At 36.5% G+C, this 3,158-nt stretch overlaps 1 protein-coding gene across 4 annotated transcripts in view; it reads left to right on the forward strand.

Annotated features, from left to right (window-relative positions):
- Nucleotides 1–3,158, forward strand: part of Wdr47 (WD repeat domain 47) — a 72,463-nt gene that overhangs the window by 12,938 nt on the left and 56,367 nt on the right. For all 4 annotated transcript variants that reach the window (XM_004636942.1, XM_004636943.1, XM_023721687.1 and 1 more), the window contains exon 2: nt 2,883–3,049. In XM_004636942.1, coding sequence (XP_004636999.1) covers nt 2,892–3,049 — 158 coding nt within the window. In that variant the 5' untranslated portion in view covers nt 2,883–2,891. The remainder of the gene's footprint in view (nt 1–2,882; nt 3,050–3,158) is intronic.

The raw sequence follows: 3,158 nt of genomic DNA on the forward strand, positions 1-3,158 counted from the left end.
ATGTGGTGCTGGGGGATTGAACCGCGGTCCCTGTGCTTTGCTAAACTTGTTCTAAGTAGGTGCTTTAGACCACTGAGCCATCTCACCAGCCCTTGGTGGATTCTTTATATGTATGGCAAGACCCTAACTCAAAAAGTCATTTTCTATGAGCGAAAATGATTGTAGCATCAATTATATAGTTATGCAGGTCATTGTGGCACATGCCTGTAGGCCCAGCTACTTGGGAGGCTGAGACAGGAGGATTGCTTGAGGCCAGGAGTTCAAGGCCAACCTGGGCAGCAGAGGGAAAATTGGAACTTTCAGTTATGAGTGAAAGTAAGTCTGTTGCCATAAGTTATATTCTGGAATTATTTAATAGTTTGACTAATATTAGCCGGGTATGGTGATGCACACCTCTAATCCCAGCACTTGGGAGGCTGAGGCAAGAGGATTGTTGTGAGTTTAAGACCAGTCTGGGCTATGAAATGAGCTGAAGGCCAGCCTGAGCTGTATAGCAAGACCCTGTCTCAAAAAGACACACCCACACACCCACCCACACACACACCATATATATGTGTGTGTGTGTATATGTATATATATATATATACATATATATATATGTATATATATATATGTATATATATATGTATATATTTAAGTGGTTTTTTTTTGTAGAACCGCAATTGAACTCAGGCCCTTACACTTGCCAGGGAAGCGCTTATTTCACTGAGCCATCTCCCCAGCCTGGCTTATATGTATGTATTTAGATAGAATGTTGAATATGAAACCTGTAAAATGTTTATATTGAATTATATTAGAAAATTGCAGTTTTAGTCTCACAGTAAATTGTATGGTTGGCACATGGTTATATAAATGAAGGGCCCTCTGAGATCTCAGAGAATTGGAATATTTTTTTCCCGAGAATTAAATTAATAAAAGCTTTTTCTTTGCTTAGATAAGAGTTATCCAGTGAGTTGAGGAATACTAAAATTGGTAATCGCAGGGAGATAATTCTAATCAATTTAGTAAGTTGAGATCTTGTTAATTTTATTGTCTCATCTTTTGGACAAAGTCTGTGAAAAGGACAGTGGTGATTACTTAGAAGATAGCAAAAGGAAACGCAAGTATCAGGAAGTGGGCACTTTGCTTTTGGAATCAAGTGTTGGCTGGTATGTTGTTTTCTGGAAAGAGATAAGCTTAGTCTCATGTCATTAAATATCTGAATCTTAATTGTTGTACCAAACTTTTCCCCTTGTTTATTCTATCACCTTCTCTACAGAATATACTCATCTGCTGAGAGCATTTTAGTTGGCTAGACATTTGACATTTGCTTTTTCTTTTGGTACTGGGGTCTAACTCAGGACCTTGTGCTTACCAGGCAGGCACTTGTGCAGCATTTCTTACTATGAAAAAGTAAACTGACAGTGAAGAAATTGAAAAACATTCATGTTTACATGTATATTTTTATGTTTCTGTTGAGCTTGATTAAAGTACATTGATCCTGTGAAAAAGATAATGCTCATAGCCTTGTTGGATCTGATGTAATTTCTTTACAGCTAGTCTACTAGTATGGTAGTCTTTTGTATTATATTTGAAAACTACAACAGCTTAGCCCATTTAACTTGCATGGTTTTATCTGTAAAATGAGAATGTCATCCTAGTGATTTTCATAGCCTTTCTATGATTTCTTAATGTCTTTGTTCAGTTGTATCACCACAGACCTATAGGTAGGAATTATAAGGAGTTTTAGAGTATTGAAATGTCACTCATATTACCAATATAACCTAACTGGCACTTTTCTTTTTTTTTTTTTTTAGGACTGGGGATTGAACCCACAAGTACTAAGATACATCCCTAGGATTTTTGTTGCTTTTTTTTTTTTTTTTAATATGAGATATGATCTTGCTAAATTGCCCAGGCTGGCTTCTAACTTGCAGTCATCCTGTCTCAGCCTTCTAAGTAGCTGGAATTACAGGTGTATGCCAGCACATCTACATGAGTGTTCTTTACTATGGAAAATTTTATTTTTTTTTATTATTTTTTTTGTGGAAGCAGGGATTGAACTCAGGCCTTTGCACTTGCCACAGAAGTGCTTATTCTACTGAGCCATCTCCCCAGCCCCACAATGGAAAATTTTAAACAGGTATAAGAGTAACCCAACTTATCGCCTATCAGCTCATCTCAATAGTCATGATCATTCTTTTTTACTTTACAATACAAGGTCTTGCTATGTAGTTTAGGCTGGCCTTGAATCTGAGGTTCTGCGTCAGCTTCCTTAGTGCTGAGATTATAGGTGTGTACCACTATACCCTGTGTCACGATCAGTCTTGTTTCTTGTTTCTTTTTTCTTCCCATTGTCCTACATTGTTTTGATTTTTTTTTTTCAGAACTGGGGATTGAACTCAGAACCTTGCGCTTGCCAGGCAAGCGCTTATTCTCCAGCTCCCCAGCCCTGCTACATTATTTTGGAACAAATCACAGACTTGGTGCTACTCTTTCCTTTTTTTTTTTTTGGTTTTGGTTTTGGTTTTCATTTGAGACAGGGTTCCACTATGTAGTGCAAGCTGGCCTTGAACTCACTTATGTAGCCATGCTGGCCTGAAATTCATGGCTGTTTTCTTGCTGGGATTATAGGTGTGTGCCACCGTGTGTGGCACAAACTTGATGTTAATTTGTCATTATTCCAATGTATACCTCTAAGTAGTTTAAAAATGATGCATTGAAGAATTACACATTAATGAATGATTATGTTTTTCTTAGAGAGTGACATGATTTTAATATAATTTTACTTCAGAAATACTGCTGAAAATACCCAAGAAACCTGCATGTAGTTTCTATGCAGTTAAACTGAGATGTAAAACAATAGGACTAACTTTTTTGTTGTTCTTCTGTTTATTATTTAGGTTATCAGTATGACGGCAGAAGAGACAGTGAATGTAAAAGAGGTTGAAATCATTAAGCTAATTTTGGACTTCCTGAATTCAAAGAAGCTTCACATTAGTATGTTGGCCCTTGAAAAGGAAAGTGGAGTCATCAATGGCCTATTTTCAGATGATATGCTTTTCCTGAGGTATGATTTCATTATTACTGTGAGGTTTGCAGCTCCTTCAAAGAAATGTTAAGTAGTAATAAAGTAAGGTGTGTAATACATATATAACTTTTTTTTTAATTTTTTTATT

Source organism: Octodon degus, unplaced genomic scaffold (assembly GCF_000260255.1).
Source record: "Octodon degus isolate 3935 unplaced genomic scaffold, OctDeg1.0 scaffold00084, whole genome shotgun sequence".
Lineage (NCBI taxonomy): Eukaryota > Metazoa > Chordata > Mammalia > Rodentia > Octodontidae > Octodon > Octodon degus.